This window comes from Erythranthe guttata, chromosome 5, assembly GCF_056151865.1.
Source record: "Erythranthe guttata isolate IM_541 chromosome 5, IM_541, whole genome shotgun sequence".
Taxonomy (NCBI): Eukaryota; Viridiplantae; Streptophyta; class Magnoliopsida; order Lamiales; family Phrymaceae; genus Erythranthe; species Erythranthe guttata.
In genome coordinates, this window is record NC_142537.1 from 3,854,188 (window position 1) to 3,869,803 (window position 15,616).

Here is a 15,616-nt window from a genome sequence, read left to right on the forward strand (position 1 = left end):
ATATTGACGGACGAAATGTAAAGTTGATATTTTAAAGAAAATGCTCTTTACGGTTTAACTATTGCTATTTACCGTTCAAAGCAAAAAACAGTTTATCTCTCTAAAACCCCTAAAATTCGAAATTCTCTCCAAAACCACCCCATTCCAAAATTTTCAGAAATTTTTTTTTTTTCGAAAAACATCGAATTCAACCAATTTCAGGGCTTGGGCTTCGATTTTTTCAGGTAATTTCAACACCTACATGTGTTATATGCAATGGGTAACTCGATTTTGCAACCAATTTCATGTTTAAAAGCCCTACAAATCGATTTGTAGGGCTTTGAAAATTTTCGGACATATTGACCAAACGCCCAAGCCGGGCGCCGGTTGCATGAACGGACAAGAGTGGTGCAAATCTCTCTTTTTTGGGTTGGTTCTTGCACGGTATATATATGGATAAATGTTACTATCAGCAACGGGGGCAGAATTAGGATTTCTCGATTTGGGACCCAGAAAATTAAGAAATGAAATACCACTTAATCCCCCTGTGTTTACAAGCATTTGCAGATGATGTTTTTGTGCTCGTAATATCAGTACATAACCCCTTGTGGTTTAGGAGTAGTTTCCGTTAGTTTTCCGTCAAACTTAACCGCTTGTGTCAAACTTTAAAATATTTTTTTGCAAGCGAACCCCTTGTCCTTACATTTTCATCTTTCATTTTTGCAGATGACCCCCCTTAAAGTTTGACACAAGCGCTTAAGTTTGATGGAAAAACTAACTGAATATACCCTTAAACCACAAGGGGTTATGTGCTGATATTATGAGCACAAGAGAATCATTTGCATAAGCTTGCAACCACAGGGGAGTTAAGTGCTATTTACCCAAAAAAAATTCAAGTTATGGGTTTTAATAAGGATTGTTAATAGAAATTGTAAAAATGAAATAAACAAAAAGTTGATATGATTAATTTCAATTCACAAATCATTTTTAAAATGTGTAAATAATTTTAAATGGAGGGGCCAATCCATTCAAAAAAGTTAACATTAAAGATAAACAATTGATAACATAAAATTATTGAAAACCGATTTGTAGACCGTGAAACCTATGCTATTGTAACACACTGTGAGGTTTTGAAACGTAAATCTATATAAATAACCACGTCCTAAAAACACATACACATGAGTGTGTATTATTATGAGAAAATCTATGGTTCAAGGTCACCCAATGTATTTCACTGTAGCATCTAAAAATACATTTTTTCATCAAAAGTCCTCATGGGCTTGTTTGCAAATAGTCCTCGGGGTCTATTTGTAGCTTTTCAAACTTTTATGGGCCCCAACTGCACTTGATTAAATTTATAGATTACACTCCAATCATCTTCAATGATTTATGTTTGGTTTTCTACAGCAATAAAAATTCCGAGCCAGGATAAACTTCTTCATGAAATGGAGCAACTCCAGATACTACTTACATTCAATTTTTTTAAGGCAAAATGCAATAAATTAAATAGACAAAAAAAAGAGGGGAAAAAATTTAGAGACCTAGATAAGTACTTTAACTTTTCGTTCGAGTATCGGAGGGTCAATGTCGATTCCCATATTTGCTGCAGTGCCTGCTATAATTCTCATTGCAGACTCCAAACTCGAACAATTCAGATCCGGCAATTTTTCCTGCGCAATTACTCGCAGCTGGTCAACCGTGATCTTCCCAACTTTGGTCAACTGAGGGTCTTTAGAACCTTTCTCCACTCCTAAATAAGTAATAGATGAAAAGTAATTAGCCATTTTTAAGCATTTGATTATAAACTTGAATTTAAAGTGTGTCAATATCTTGAGTTTCTAAATGTAGGGGAAAAGGGATAATATAAATTATGATTTATTATATATTCTAAGGCAAATTACGGCCACCCTCTAAAGTATGCTCAAGTTACGAAAAACCCCTCATGTTAGGGTAATTACAACCACCCTCAACTATGTATTGTCTTACACAGCCACCCTTACGATGTCAAAGTTACCCACTAAAGGGTTTTTTTCGTAAGACTATACATATAGTTGAGGGGGTGGTTGTAATTATTCAAACATGAGGCGATTTTTTGTAATTTGAGCTTACCTCAGGTGGCCGTAATTTGCCCTATATTCTATAAACATGTTCGAAGAAAAAAATGGAGTACTTCTTGAAAAGCTCAAACTTTGTTGAAATTGACAATACCTTCTTCACTATAGACTCGAGTTAATGCAAATAGTAGAGCAGAATAGTAGGCTGATCAAAAAAAAAAGAGCAGAATAGTAGGAAATAGGAACAATTCTAATATCAAACGAAAATCTTGTAATATTAAAAATCATAGGGAAATTTTGTAGGAATCCTTGACTATAAAAGAAGTATAACGACGTGTAGTTCATGATTTTTAACTAATATAACATTATCGGCACATAATGAGACAATATGAAGAGAGAAATAACAGACATTGATACCTTGACCTCGTAAAAAAATGACAATCTAAAACCATGTACGTAGTAATATTTTCGTAAACTTAGTAATACAGTGGTAACGGTAACATCTGAAAAGCTCTGTGTCAAATTTACTAAAGCACCCTTTGCTGAAACTTGGAATGGATGAAGAGGAGGAAAATATGCTGTGATACTGTTTTGGAAGGGAATATTCATCTAATACTTATATAGTTATATATGAACACAGCAATTGGATAAATTTGCTAATGGGAAATTTACAGTTTTCATCCCTCAAGTTTGTCACAATTTCACATTTGGTCCCCATGTTCACAAAAAAATCTATTTAGTCCATCATGCTTCAATAATTTAACACTTCTGATAATTTCCGCCAATTTACCCTCAGTCCTTCAGTTAACGCAGTGATGGACACAATTGATTCCGTTATTAGTAACGGAAAATTGATGAAAATGACTAAAAATTTTGAATTTTTGAAACATGATGGACTAAATCTATTTTTTGTGAACAATGAGGACCAATAACGAAATCGAGGTAAACTAAAGGGACGAAAAGTGTACTTTTCCCATTTGCTAATGCTACGTTTATTTCAGTTCATTCCTCACTAGTGTTTTCTCTTCTATACACATTACACATTCAAGTTTAACATGTGAATTGATTCGTAATGTTCTCATTATCAATTTCAACGATGATTGCACTTACCGTTATAACTTGACTTACCTTTACCCCGACATACCAAAAGTAGCATATTTTATGCAAGTATTACGAAATCAATTTTATGTACTCCTGTTCGTATCATTTGTACACATTGCATCGATAACGAAAGAGAAGGTACAAAATATAAAGGCACGAGAAAAGTACCGGCAGCTTTCAGCAACAAAACCGAAGCAGGTGGAGTCTTCAATATAAAGGTAAAGCTTCTATCCTGAAAATAAATCCCAACAAAAAAATAAATAAACAAATAAACCCTAACTTCATCTAAATCAAAATCCAGACGAAGAATTCGAAAATTAATTAAGAGCAATAAAAGTAAACTCACATCGTAAACAGTAATTTCGACGGGAATAACGTAACCGGGCTTATCGGCAGTCCGAGCATTGTAGTCCTTACAAAATGCAGCTATATTCACACCCTTAGCACCCAACGCCGGCCCCACCGGCGGCGCAGGTGTTGCCTTCCCGGCCTCCAGAGCCAACTTCACCACCCCAACAACTGCCCCCAATTTTTCGGAAAAAAAATCCACACGCATCAAAATAGAATGCCAACAACGAATAACTAAAAATTAATTAATAATTAACAAATGAAAAAAGGATGTACCTTTTTTAGGTTTTCCACCGGGTTTTGGGGGAGCCATGGAAATGACGGTGAGTGTGCGCGGCGTGGAGGAAATCGGCGGCGCGCGGTTGTTGTTGAAGAATTGTAGGGTGGTTGTTTGCTTCGAGGACAAACTTAGGGATGAAGAGCTGCAGAATAGAGAGGAGGACGGAAGCTTTGCCTCGTTCGCGCTATTTTTGTTCTTCCTTAAATTACTGTAATTTCGAGAAGAAATTGAAATTGGAGAGGCGCAAAGAGATGAAGAAGCCATTGTGTTCTCTTTCTTTCTTTGGAGGAGCAGTGGAATCTCTGCAGGAGTGAGCTCAAAAGGCTTATCAAAGAGGATAACACTAAAACGTAATCCAGACAACAACGAAACGACGTCGTATTGCGTTTTTTTAGGCAGGGATTTGAAAAAAGGCCCAAAATATGAGACTTCACTTGTGGACTAATAGTGAAATGGGCTGAAAGCCCATTAAAATTATCAATTATTTATTTTATATTTTTATATTTTTCTCCATGAATGAATTCGTACCATTAAATTTAGGGTAAATAGCACTTAATCGCTCTGCGGCTACAAGCTTTTGCAAATGATGTTGTTGTGCTCGTATATCAGCACATAACCTTCTTTTGGTTTATGGGGTCATCTACAAAAAAATTACTTTGACGTAGGGGTGTGCACGGGTCGGTGCAGCTCGTTTTTTCCAATAAACCAAACATGTACCGATAATATCGGTTTTTCATATTTTAAAAATCGAATGTGTCGTTTTTTTCGGTTTGGTATTAATTGATTTTTCGGTTTTCGGTTAATGGTTTCGTTAACAATTCAATTCAGTTCATTTTCGGTTTCGAGTTCGTCTATTTGTTTGAATCGGTTCGGCATAAAACCGATATAATTGGACTCTAATTATATTTAGTTGAGAAAATTAAGAAATAACAACGAAAATTAACTAATAAAAAACATGTCACAAGTCACAACCAAAAATTAATTAAGGGTGCGTTTGGATGGAGGAATTTGGGGGAGGGATTTCAAATCCATAATAACAAATCCCTTGGACTTGTTTGGATTGAGGGATTTGGAGATGGATTTCAAATCCCCACCCCTCATTTTTAGTTGTTTTTGGAGCAATAGTGGTGGATTTCAAATGACTCCAAAATTGGAGTCATTTCAAAGCCATTCCCGAAATCAAATCCCTCCCCAAATCCCTCCATCCAAATGCACCCTAAGAGAAAAATATGTCACATGGAGGCGCTCGAAAGATAGAGGCACGCTAGGGTAAGTATTTATACTATATATCAAAACGACATCATTTTGTATAAATCGGTTCGGTTCGAAAAATCGGTTCGATAATTTTTTTATTCTCCATACATAAACCGATATTTTTGGTTTTTCAAAACAAAATTACCGTATATGCAGTTTTAAGTCGGGATGGTGCATATTGGCTCGGTTTTTTCGGTTTATGGGCGCTAAACAAGGTAACCGTTAAGAATAAGTACCCCATTCTCTTGATAGCCGATCTATTCGATAGGCTTGGTAAGGCCAAAATATACACAAATATGGACTTACAAAAGGGCTATTACCAAGTCCGCATTGCCGAATGGGACAAGCCAAAGACAATGTGTATCACTCGATACGGTTCTTACGAGTGGCTTGTCATGCCGTTCAGGTTAACCAACGCACCGGCAATATTTCGCACTCTCAAGAACAAGATCTTCCATCCATACTTGGATTGGTTCGTAGTGGTCTACTTGGACGATATCGTCATTTATAGCGATACCATGGAGGAACATGCCAACCACCTTCGCACCGTCTTCCAAGTACTTCGGGAGAACAAGCTCTTCGTGAAGAAGGAGAAGTGCGAGTTTGCCAAGGAGGAGGTCCAACTCTTGGGGCATATCATCGGACACGGGCGACTCCAAATGGCTGGAGCGAAAATCAAGGCTATCACCGAGTGGGAACCGCCGACGAAGGTAACCGAGTTACGTTCTTTCCTTGGTTTAATCAATTACTACCGGCGGTTCATAAAAGGGTACTCGGCACGAGCGGCACCACTAACCGACTTGCTCAAGAAGAACAAGACGCGGGAGTGGTCCGACTCATGCCAACGGGCGTTCGAGGACTTGAAGGCAGCGGTGAGCCAAGAGCCGGTCCTCGCCTTACCGGATTTTGGGAAGTCGTTCGAACTTTACACGGACGCTTCCGACTTTGCAATTGGAGGGGTCTTGATGCAAGAGGGGCATCCGATCGCCTTCGAGAGCCGAAAGCTTAACGAGACGGAACGGCGTTATACGGTTCAAGAGAAAGAGATGACCGCCATCATCCATTGCCTTCGAGTGTGGCGGCATTACTTATTAGGAGCACCGTTCGTGGTCAAGATCGACAACGTTGCCACAAGCTACTTCCAAACGCAAAAGAAACTCTCGCCAAAGCAAGCACGGTGGCAAGACTTTCTAGCAGAGTTCGACTACGTCTTGGAGTACAAACCGGGGAAGTCAAACGTTGTGGCCGACACACTGAGTAGAAAAGGCCGAACTCGCAGCCATTAGCTCAACCAGGGGTAGGGGTGGAAATCGGAACGAAATTTCCGATTTCCGCCGATTCCGATCCGAATATTTCCGATTTTGGAACGATTTTTTGTAATCCGATTTCCGAAATTTCGATTTCCGAAAATTACGAAAAAAATCGGATCGGAATCGAAAATTAATATAATTTTTTTGGAATTTCCGAATTCCGATTCAAAAATAATTCCTAAATTTTCCGATTATTTCCGAAATTTTCCGATTTTTTTATGTATTTAAAAATTAGTTTTTATATATTACATATAGTCTAAGGCCACTATAAGGACTGGGCCATAATTTTATTTCAATATATTAATATTTTGACCCATTTGATTTTGGCCAATTACTATAAGTAACCCAAATCTTCTAATCTTAACCTAATTTTTCATTTCCTGCAACGCTGCTTCTCTTCTTCTCGTTATTTCTAACACCGCCGCTCAGCTTCTCTTTGTCAAGTGGCCGCCGCTCAGCTTCTCCTTGTCAAGTCGCCGTCGCTCAGCAGCTCCGCCTCTCCCTGTGAAGCCGCCATCCTCTCTTGGTGCAGTTGTTTCCTCAATCGATCATTCTTTTTCCTTGAGAACCTTTAGGATATTTATCTTTTATTTCGATCGACCACAAGATCTCAGCAAATTTGAAGTCATTTTTTAACATATTTGAGATGTATTCATCGGTAATTGTCAACATGTTGAGATCTGTGAAAAAATCGAAAAGAATTAGGGTTTTATGTATTTTATGTGGGTTTGTCTGTGTATTTTTTGTTGTTTGTTTAATAAATCTGTGAAAAGTTTGAAAAAAAAAATACCGAAAATGAAAATTTTCGAAAAAATCCATTTTTTTGAAATCTCCGAAAAAATCGGAATCGGATTCTGTTCTTGAATTCCGAAAAAATCGGAATCGGAATCGGAATCGATATTACGGTTCCAAAGAAAATCGGAAATTTTTCGAAATCCCCATTTTCGATCTGATCCGTCCGATTCCCACCCCTAACCAGGGGGAACTTGGCCGACATGATCCGAGAAGGGCTTGAACATGATCCAATGGCCAAGGAGCTAATGAGACTCGTCAAGGAGGGCAAGACGAGGCAATTTTGGGTAGAGGACGGCCTTCTCTACACAAATGGACAACGACTTTTCGTTCCGAATTAAGTGGGGCAGCTTGAGGAAATACCTCATAAAGGAATGCCACGACACCAAGTGTGCGGGGCATCCGGGCCAAAGGCGGACAATGGCGTTGCTCGAGACGGCCTACTTTTAGCCTCACATGCGGGACAATGTCAATGTATATGTGAAGACTTGTCATGTGTGCCAACAAGACAAGTTCGAGAACAAGCAGCCGGCAAGGTTACTTGAGCCGCTCCCAATCCCCGAGCGACCGTGGGAGTCAATCTCAATGGACTTCATAAGTGCCTTGCCGACGTCCGAGGGGTCCGGGTCTATCATGGTGGTGATAGATCGTTTTTCAAAATATGGGACGTTCATAGCTTGCTCGAGGGATTGCACCGCGGGGGAGGCAGCCTGGTTCTTTTTCAAAAACGTCGTCAAGTACTGGGGATTACCGAGGAGCATCATAAGTGATCGAGACCCACGCTTCACGGGACGGTTGTGGACGGAGCTTTTCAAACTTTTGGGGTCCGAGCTTTGCTTCTCGACGAGTTTTCACCCCCAAACCAACGGGCAAATGGAGAGGGTGAACGCCCTACTCGAGTGCTACTTACGGCACCTCGTGGGAGCCAATCAAAAAGATTGGGCGAAGCTCCTCGACGTGGCTCAATTTTATTACAACTTGCAGCGGAGTGAAGCCACGGGCAGGAGTCCATTCGAGCTTGCAACGGGACAACAGTCGCTTACGCTACACACTTTGGCTACGACAACCGATGAAAGGAGTCCCGAAGCATTGAAGATGGCTAAGTCGTGGGAGGAACAAGCCGACTTAGCCCGGGCGTGCCTTGAGAAGGCTAGGCGACGAATGAAGAAATGGGCGGACGACAAAAGACGACCGCGTGAATTCGACGTTGGGGCCCAAGTGATGGTGAAATTATTGCCCCAACAGTTCAAGGCGTTGAGGAGCATGCACAAGGAACTTGTGCGGAGGTACGAAGGACCATTCCCGCACTAGAACTTCCAAGTTCTTTGAAAATTCACCCGGTTTTCCATGTGAGTATGTTGAAGCCGTATCACAAAGACAAGGAAGACCCGAGCCGAGGAGAGTCACACCGAGCACCACCAACCATGACTAAGTCATATGATAAGGAGATCGAGGAAGTGCTCGACCGACAACTGAAGCGACGTAGGGGTGTTCCACCGAGTATCCAATACCTCATCAAATGGAAGAGATTACCCGAGTCCGAGGCAACGTGGGAGACTAAGGATTGTGGCAATTTCAAGATCATCTCCACTTGTTTGAGGCAACGAGAACGTCGTCGAATTAGGCGGGGAGGATGTCACGGCCCGCTAGTTTTGGCCCAACCCTTTGCCAGTTTCCCTTGGTTGGGAGGTTAAGGAAGCCCAAAACTTAACCCAAATAGGGTTAGGCCCAAGTTGACTCAAATGTGTAGAGAAGTAGAGATTCTTGGAGCGTTCTAGAAAATATTCTAGAACCATCCCTTGTAGATATTTTGTAGAATTCTTTGGAGTGTTCTAGTGAACAACTCCTAGCCGTAAGATCAAATAGATCTCCACCGTCCACTAAGGAGGTGGCCTAGTATAAATAGGGGTAGGATCCTCATTTGTAATCATCCAACAAATCCAACAAAAGATCCAACAAATCCAACATGTATCCAAGCACTTAAGTAATAAAAGTACTTTCCTACAAACTCTTTTATCTTCTTAAGTTCTTCCTTCGTTTCCATCACTTAGCATTCGCATCACATTCGGGAGAGGCTGACTTAGCTGTTGCGAGGGGCGAAAAAGAGCTAAGGCCGCACGGTTCATTGTTAAGGGAACAAGTCAGTGACAGTACGTACTATATATATAACCTAATTCAGAGAAAATAAAATAATATATTTAAATAACTAATAATATATATGCATTAATTAATAATAATAATATTTATACATACCGTTAAAAGTATCGGGTGGTCAGGAATTATAGGATTGTTAATAACGAGACGATCATGCGGCCGCGGGTTAACGTCCAGTGCTGCTGCAGTAGTACTACTCGGTTGTAGATATCCCATGATTGCATCTCCGTATACGTGGTACACAAGTTGACCTACTCCGAAACCCGCTGCGAAAAGGATATAACACTTCCCACAATTCGATGTTGACACCTCCTCCGTCGCGGCCGCTGCCGAGATTATACTACTAGTCATACTATCTTGTACATCCGTGGTGGCGGCGGCGGTGGTGGTGGTTCCTTCGGAATCTTGGTCGAATATCAAAGAGAGTAACTTGGATGCAATTATTTCTCCGAGTTCTTTGAATACTTCTTTTACTAGCTCCTTCAACTTTTCCATGTCACCACCACCCTCCTTTCCCTTCTTCATTCTTGAATATCGACGACGACTGCCATAAACAAATACACACACACACACATATATATATATATATATATATATATATATATATATATATATATATATATATATATATATATATATATATACACGAATTATAAAAACAAACTACAAAAGAAAATACCAATATTCATCATTATTATAATTCATCAAGAAATTAAAAACCCTACGCTTACAAAAACCTCAACTTACGTGAACCTTTTTTTTTTTCTTTTGAGAGAGATGTACGGGAAGTATAGAAGAGATGATGACAACAAAAACTTATGCCTATGTAGAGAGAGAGTTATCACTTTTTCTTTTCCCTTTTATAGAGAGAAGGTAGAGAGAGAATGTACGAAGTATAGAAGACAGAAGAAGAAGGATAAATGAACTTATATCAGTATATATGTATAGCAAAGAGAGAAAAATATCACCCCAACCGCTAAACGGTTTATATGCATTCATTATTAAAAGCGTAAAACTTCCACTTTGCCCCCTATACTTTGGTTTGATATTACTTTATACCCTTATATTCTCGATTGCATCGATTTATCCCTATGTACTTGAAAATTTATCTCAATGTGAACCTCGCCGTTAGTTTTCAGACCTTTGACCTTAACACCGTTTGATCTAATTCTGAAATTACAAAAAAGTCACCCCTCCCAGTTTAAACAATTATTAAAAAAATAAAAAAAAAATAATAAACAATAAATTGCGGCTACCATCGTGGACTATGCTTTCTCGTTGTCTTGAATTTTTATTATTTATTTTTTTTTTTGGGTTTTTTAATAGTTATTTAAACTGGAAGGGATGACGTTTTTGTAATTTCAGAGTTTTCACCAAACGGTGTTTAGGTCAAATGTTTGACAATTAACAGCGAGAGCCACATTGAGATAAGTTTTCAAGTGCATGGGGGCAAATAAATGCAATCGAAAGTAGAAGGGGGTAAAGTGATATCGAGCCAAAGTACAAGGAAAAAAGTGGAATTTATCCTTATTAAACTACAATTTTTCACTTATATTTATTAATATTTCCCTACAATAGGATAGTAAGCTTAGGTCCCGTTTTGTTGCTAAGATAAACTATGATTAATTAAATAGTTCGACTTAATTTAATGTTTGGTATTCCCAATAAATTATCAGATCGATCCCGCCATAAAATTATATAATCATGGCTTATCTTACCTTCTAGTGAATTTTTTTATTCGACGTCGCGATCTCCAATAAAATAATTGGGTTTCATTAGATTATTTAATTTTATCTTGGTCAATCTTATTTTTGCTAACCAACCGGGCCTTATAATAATATTTAGTATCAGTGCACTATCAAAATATTTTGGTACGCTACCCATTCGATAGAAATATTAAAATAGAAAACTAGTATGACTCGATAGGGCAATATACAGTTAAACTTCTATAAATTAATATAGTCATGATTAACCAAATTCTATTAATTTAGCAAAATATTAATTTAACAAAATATCTTTTAGCACGTTATCTTCGAGTCAGAATCGAGAAAACATATTATTTAAATGAGATTATTAATTTATGAAGGCTCTAATATATTATAAAAAGACCCACCCTTATCACTAGGCAATATCGATGCTACACCCGGTGATTTTCAGTTATGACCCATTGATTTTTAGAAAAATAATTATAAAATAAATTAAAAAGGACACATGTTAATAAAAGAGTTACCCGGTGAAAATCACCGGGTGTAGCATCGTATTCCCCCTCATCACTATGGACATGTAGCATAAAATCGACAATCTTGAATTAACAATATTAAAAAAAAAAATAATAAATAAATAAATAAATCAAAAAGAAAATCAAGAAGATGATTGACACGGTGGATTCGGCCCTCTCTCCATTTGGGCCATGATGACGTCGACGGGCCTATGAAAACCTTCGTACAAGTCAAGCTGCAGGAAGTACAACTCATTCTCACACAAAGCACAAAATCATCCAGATCTCTCTTTCTTCCCCAACACCACCAAAATTAATCCCCGATTGATTCACAGCTGCCTGCGAAAATACAGTAATCTTAATCTTCCAGAAATGGCGGCGCTAAATCTCCGTCAGAAGCATACCGGTAATCCTTCGTCTAATTGTGCTTTCCTTTTACTCAATGGCATCAATTTTTTTTTTGTTTTTCTGAGTTTCTGAAATTTGTTGCAGAGTGCATAATCCGGATGCTGAATCTGAACCAAGCGGTGGGGAGCGCCACCGGAACGGCGAACGAGGAGGTGTACAAGATCCTGATCTACGACAGATTCTGCCAGGACATACTCTCGCCGTTGATCCACGTCAAGGACCTGCGTAAGCATGGCATCACACTGTACTTCCTCCTCGACAAGGATCGGAATCCCGTACACGACGTCCCCGCCGTTTACTTCCTCCGGCCGACGCCGTCCAATGTGCAGCGCGTGATCTCAGACGCCTCCAGAGCGCTCTACGACTCCTTCCACCTCAATTTCTCCTCCTCCATACCCAGGCCTCTCCTCGAGGACCTTGCCTCCGGTAACATTCATAAAAAATTCTCTATCCGTTTTTCGATTCGATCTATTGCGGTAGAAGTGCGAATTGTGATCTCCTTTTAGTTGGATCTTGATTTGTTATGGTGAAGTCAAGGGCTAATTTTTTTAATTTTAAATTAGACTTTGAAAGATTTTAATTTTAGCACTGAATTTCAATTGCTAAACCTAATTAAGGGATCTTATTAGGACATAGAAATGAAATTCCTAGAATTCGAACCTTGGTAATATATTGAGATTCGTCTCTTTTTTTGTGGTTAAGGAACAATTAGCTCCGATTCAATTCAGAGGATATCGAAGGTGCACGATCAGTATCTGGAATTTGTGACCCTAGAAGATAACTTATTCTCACTTGCCAATAAGAATTGTTATGTTCAGTTAAACGATCCCTCTGCGGGAGACAAAGAGATTGAGGAAATTATCGAAAAGATTGTCGGGGGGTTGTTCTGTGTTTTGGCAACCCTTGCAGTTGTGCCCATTATTAGGTGCCCCCGTGGTGGGCCCGCTGAGATGGTGGCTTCTTTGCTGGATCAGAGATTGCGTGACCATTTATTGGCAAAGAATAATTTGTTCACAGAGGGTGGCAACTTTACCAGCTCTTTTCAGAGGCCGATCTTGTGTTTGTTTGATAGGAATTTCGAGCTGTCTGTGGCAATACAGCACGACTTCAGGTATAAGCCACTCGTTCATGATGTGCTCGGTTTGAGATTGAATAGACTAAACGTGAAAGGAGAGAAGGGAGGGATGAAGTCGTTTGAACTGGACCGCTCAGACCCGTTTTGGACCGCGAACGGGTCGCTGGAGTTTCCGGAAGTTGCTGTGGAGATCGAGACGCAGTTGAATAAGTACAAGAAAGACGTGGAGGAGGTGAACAGGCGGACAGGTGGCGACGAGGCTGAGTTCAGCGGGACCGATTTGATCGGCAACACAAAGCATCTGATGAACGCTGTGAACTCTCTCCCTGAATTGACCGAGCGTAAGCAAGTGATTGATAAGCACACTAATATTGCCACCGCTTTGTTGGGTGAGATTAAAGAGAGGTCGCTTGATTCTTTCGCCAAGAAGGAGAGTGACATGATGGTCAGAGGTGGGATTGACCGTGCTGAACTTGTCGGTGTGCTCAAAGGCAAAGGGACTAAGATCGACAAATTGCGTTTCGCAATAATGTATCTGATTTCGACAGAAACAATCCCTCCTTCTGAAATCGAGGTGGTGGAAACTGCACTAAGGGAATCCGAGGTCGACACAAGTGCGTTTCAGTACGTGAAGAAGATTAAAGCGTTGAACGTTTCTTTAGCGTCTGCCAGTTCTGCAAGCAGGAGCAATATTGTCGATTGGGCTGAAAAGCTGTATGGACAGTCGATTGGTGCTGTAACTGCTGGCATGAAGAACTTGCTGTCTAACGACCACCAATTGGCTTTGACTAGAACAGTTGACGCACTAATGGAGGGGAAACCGAATCCGGAAATCGACTCTTATCTCATATTCGATCCGCGTGCGCCAAAGTCAACCGCCGGTCAAAGCCACATGAAAGGGCCGTTTAAAGAAGCGATCGTGTTCATGGTTGGTGGTGGGAATTACGTTGAGTACGGGAGCTTGCAAGAACTCGTTCACCGACAGCAACCTGCCAAACACGTCATTTATGGGACCACAGAGATTCTATCGGGAGACGAGTTCGTGGAGCAGCTTGCACTGCTTGGGCAGAAAATGGGTTTAGGAAACAGTGTTAATAACAACACAGGGCCATCTAAATAAGATGTGGGTTTTTTCTTTTTTCTTTTTCCCTCTAATTGGAAATATAGTGCATGTTCTTGATTATGCATTACAGGTATTCGAAATCAGCTATCTGATCACGGGTTCTTGATCTTGCTTTCTGGTGGGGCTATTTGGCGACTAAGACTAAGAATGTACGTACTTTACTGAACTGGGAAACGTTCTTTTTTTTTTTCTTTCTTAGAGAAATGCGTTTGTAATTTGTTTTTGTAGCGATGGTGTTGTTATGTCTGGTTTTCATGGAGCACTAACCTGCTTATCGACTTCCAATTTGTTGCGTATTATTACATACTCGAGGTATAAAATTGTTCCTAATTATTCTGCAAAAAAAAAAAAAAAAAAGAAAAAAAAAACACGAGCTTATTCAATTTGGGGGCTGGTACTGGATGTAGAGTTATCGATAAGCTGTAGGATCATATGTTGGCTATTTACAATTTTATATCGTGTGTAACATGTAGTATCTTGGATTACGAATTTTATAACTTTATTATATACAGTGTGCTCTTTGCATTTATTGATGTAGTAAAGTGTTTTGATGTTATTTGTAGAAAGACTATTGTGTAACAAATTGCTGCTAAGGTCTGGAAAATTTTGGGTCTGGATATCTTAGTTAGAGAGTTCAGCAAACGAGAGTGTGTATGTAGTACATGATATATGTGTGTTTCCAACTGAGCTTCGTTATTTATTAAGGCTCGTTTGGTTGTCCAGATAGAATTAGTCAATATAAGAGTAAATAATCTAACTAAAATCCAATTGTGACCCCGGAAGGTTCGATAAAAAAACTCCTTAAAATGTATGATAAGGTATGGTAATATAATATTTTCGGGTTGATCCGAGAAGTTATTAGGTTTACTGAATATCAAACAAAGTTCACTTATTTAGTTAATCATAACTAATCTCTCCAGCCAAATGAGGCATAGATTGACTGAATAACTAAGCTATGTGGGGAGAGAGTTCAGTTGTTAACTAAATTGCCATTTTCTGATAATACATCACCGGTAATTGAGTATTTACATAATACATGAGAATATTTATTAGTATTAGTACATGAGAGAGAAATAAAATTAATCCTTTGTAAAAAGATGAGAGTAAAATAGAAGGAAGATTAAAAAGACCAACTCCAACAGCCTATTCTAAAATTTGTCACTTTGTATCATATTATATACAGTGAACAGTGTTTGAGCACACTATTTTTTTCTAACTTACTCCAACAGTAGTCGTTTATATTTTACACATCACTTTTGACACACTACTCATTATATATTTTTCTATACATAATTATTGTATTTTTGCCATTTCACCATTTTGGTCTTTCAAATTTGAAGATTGAATGGAATTTAAAATATGCCAAGTATTGTGTTATATAAAACAAGTGCTGAAACTCTATTTTTTATCAATAGTTGTAAAACTTGCTAAAATTTAGTATACGGTGCATCTCTTGGAGATGCTCCAATGGTACTGATTCAAATTAGTTAAATGATTTGTTTTCCCTCAAGTAGTACATG

The 15,616-nt window shown here is 39.0% G+C and overlaps 2 protein-coding genes across 3 annotated transcripts; one reads left to right on the forward strand and one right to left on the reverse strand.

Moving 5' to 3' along the window:
* Positions 1–1,303: 1,303 nt before the first annotated feature.
* PRPL11 (plastid ribosomal protein l11) lies at positions 1,304–4,132 on the reverse strand. The gene is made up of 4 exons (XM_012984205.2): positions 3,759–4,132; positions 3,481–3,653; positions 3,303–3,366; positions 1,304–1,729 (listed from the first exon to the last, which is right to left on the reverse strand). The coding sequence occupies exons 1-4, from the start codon at positions 4,024–4,026 to the stop codon at positions 1,521–1,523; spliced, it is 714 nt and encodes a 237-aa protein (XP_012839659.2). The 5' UTR covers positions 4,027–4,132; the 3' UTR covers positions 1,304–1,520.
* A 7,440-nt stretch (positions 4,133–11,572) lies between these two features.
* Positions 11,573–14,381, forward strand: ATSLY1 (Sec1/munc18-like (SM) proteins superfamily). 2 transcript variants are annotated; one of them, XR_016031378.1, is made up of 4 exons: positions 11,735–11,896; positions 11,983–12,324; positions 12,601–14,245; positions 14,325–14,381. XR_016031378.1 is itself a non-coding variant. In XM_012984206.2 (3 exons), the coding sequence occupies exons 1-3, from the start codon at positions 11,863–11,865 to the stop codon at positions 14,091–14,093; spliced, it is 1,869 nt and encodes a 622-aa protein (XP_012839660.2). In that variant the 5' UTR covers positions 11,573–11,862; the 3' UTR covers positions 14,094–14,381. The 2 variants fall into 2 exon arrangements, 1 of the variants encoding a protein (XP_012839660.2); XM_012984206.2 differs by having other exon boundaries at positions 11,573–11,896; positions 12,601–14,381.
* Positions 14,382–15,616: the final 1,235 nt, after the last annotated feature.

Bases quoted from the DNA above. Each gene is read 5' to 3' on its own strand.
- PRPL11 (XM_012984205.2), bottom strand. From the start codon at position 4,026: ATGGCTTCTTCATCTCTTTGCGCCTCTCCAATTTCAATTTCTTCTCGA. The intron at 3,654-3,758 runs GTACATCCTTTT...AATTGGGGGCAG, and splicing joins CGGTGGAAAACCTAAAAAAG to TTGTTGGGGTGGTGAAGTTG. The intron at 3,367-3,480 runs GTGAGTTTACTT...ATTTATTTTCAG, and splicing joins TCGAAATTACTGTTTACGAT to GATAGAAGCTTTACCTTTAT.
- ATSLY1 (XM_012984206.2), top strand. From the start codon at position 11,863: ATGGCGGCGCTAAATCTCCGTCAGAAGCATACCG. The intron at 11,897-11,982 runs GTAATCCTTCGT...AATTTGTTGCAG, and splicing joins TCTCCGTCAGAAGCATACCG to AGTGCATAATCCGGATGCTG. The intron at 12,325-12,600 runs GTAACATTCATA...TTTGTGGTTAAG, and splicing joins CCTCGAGGACCTTGCCTCCG to GAACAATTAGCTCCGATTCA.